General features: G+C 42.4%; 1 protein-coding gene across 1 annotated transcript in view; it reads right to left on the bottom strand.

The window, feature by feature from the left end:
- LOC104817650 (glucose-6-phosphate/phosphate translocator 1, chloroplastic) overlaps positions 1–1968 on the bottom strand; it is a 3291-nt gene continuing 1323 nt past the window's right edge. Inside the window, exons 2-5 of the mRNA XM_010546898.2 lie at positions 1416–1641; positions 1028–1250; positions 561–774; positions 1–231 (exon numbers count right to left, since the gene is read on the bottom strand). Coding sequence (XP_010545200.1) covers positions 220–231; positions 561–774; positions 1028–1250; positions 1416–1641 — 675 coding nt within the window. The 3' untranslated portion in view covers positions 1–219. The remainder of the gene's footprint in view (positions 232–560; positions 775–1027; positions 1251–1415; positions 1642–1968) is intronic.

The raw sequence follows: 1968 nt of genomic DNA on the forward strand, positions 1-1968 counted from the left end.
CCCCCCCCCCCCCCCCCCCGATTCAACACTCTTTTGGAAATATATATTTATATAGAAAGACAAACCAAAAACCTGCCTACCACATTGAAACGCCGTATCATCATTATTGGGTATACATCTCTACACTTAAACCGCTTCCGGTTTAGAATTAAACCGGAAAACCAGCATTCACACAGGCCGCCGGAGAAAGCAAGCATGATCCTCCACTGGCTTCAGCTCTCACTGTTTTGCCTGAGTCCATCCAAAACAAATGGGAAAACATAAGCTTCAAGAACCGCCATTATCGCTTCTTGTCAGCTTTAGAACACATTCAGACAAGACAAAAAAAGACTAAACCTACCCATGATTCTACCGTAAAGCAGTTTTTTAAATCAAGAACCCCATCTGATTATAATAATATATTAAGTGATTCATATTATCTAATGAAAATACAGCTTGTTAGGAGCTTCATGCGGCTGTGAGGTGAAGCCAAGAGACGCTTTTGAAGAATACATATCCATTTGGATAAACAAAAGGGTATATGGATCATTTAAAGGGTAGCAGTAGTAGTAGTACGTTACCTGAGAGTACAAGAAGGTTCCGAGGATGGCAATGGCGGCACCAAGGGCATTGATGGGCTGGACGGGAGTGCTGAAGATGATGATGGAGGAGACAATGACGGAAATACGTTTCATGGTGTTACCAATGCTAAACGTCAAGGGAGAGATCTCGTCTAGCGACATGTATGACACTTGGTTGTACAGATGATAGAACACGCTCTGGGCAGCCACCCACCTGTTACCCCAAAGAGATGTGATCAATGTAAGCCAGAAGGCACATGTTCAAAACAGAAACTTTACCAAAAGAATCGAGAAAAAGACCCTTCTAGACTAATTTGTCAGTTGGAAACTAGTAGAGAAGAGGGCATCATTAGAAATGCCAGGAACAGGACATAACTGAATTAGGCTCTCTCATGTGGTCTGAATTTCCATTGTCAAACACAAAAGTAGATAAGGAGGGAATGTTTCAAGGGTTTTAGGGAATTTACGCGATGAATTGGGGTCCAATATCAGAGAGAGCCTTCTGCCATCCATCTATCCAAATCTGTGGACCCTCGACCGCAAACGCAAATGGTGTGAGAATCAAGAGGGATAAAAGGGAGAGACAAGCATAGTAGTTCATCCCGCTCACGGACTTCCCCTTCATACCCTTCTTTGAGAATATGTTCCGGAGGACGAAAGCCAAGTTGGAAATCATTGCTCCCATAAAACCTGAAACCAGGAACCGTAATTTCAGATGAAAGATCCGAAATTTCACATCACCATATCACCAGAGGCACCTCATGAACACCAAATATTTGTGCCAAGTCATAAGAAAAAGAAAACAAGAGATGCAGACAAGAACAGGGGCTAGATAGAGCACAGAGGATTCATTACCAGTCATGTTGAAGTTTAACTCGGTGAGAGCGGAGAGAGCGCAACCACCGATGATAGGAATGAGGGAAAGATAGACAGAGGTCGGAAAGGTTTCGCCCAAAAGGAACCTCGAGACCAAAACGGTGAACGCTGGCTCACCGCTCTTGATGATGTGAGTGAACGAAACGGCAACCTTTGACATACTCACAGTTGCTGCTACATGTCCTATTGTGTGAGCCACAGCAACCTATTTCCCCCAAAATTTCACAACATTTCAGTGAAACAGAACCAATGGCTGAAATCTGAATGTTAGAGTCATTTACAAAACCCTCAAGCATGAAATTCATAATTCAGCAGCTTGAATCAATGATGGTACTTGGAATTCTTGGTTGATTTGTTCAGTTTTAATTAGTGACCGAGGATTTCTAAGTTTCATAGCGAAATTGAGCAACATATGAACAAAAACATCACTTTCTTCTCCCATGGTTTTCTCAGGAAGCAAACAAAACTGTGTCAGTCACTCTCAGGTAAGAGAGAATGAAAAACTACAAAACATTAATGCGAAATCAGCAGG

Source organism: Tarenaya hassleriana, unplaced genomic scaffold (assembly GCF_000463585.1).
Source record: "Tarenaya hassleriana unplaced genomic scaffold, ASM46358v1 Cleome28, whole genome shotgun sequence".
In the NCBI taxonomy this organism is placed as follows: domain Eukaryota; kingdom Viridiplantae; phylum Streptophyta; class Magnoliopsida; order Brassicales; family Cleomaceae; genus Tarenaya; species Tarenaya hassleriana.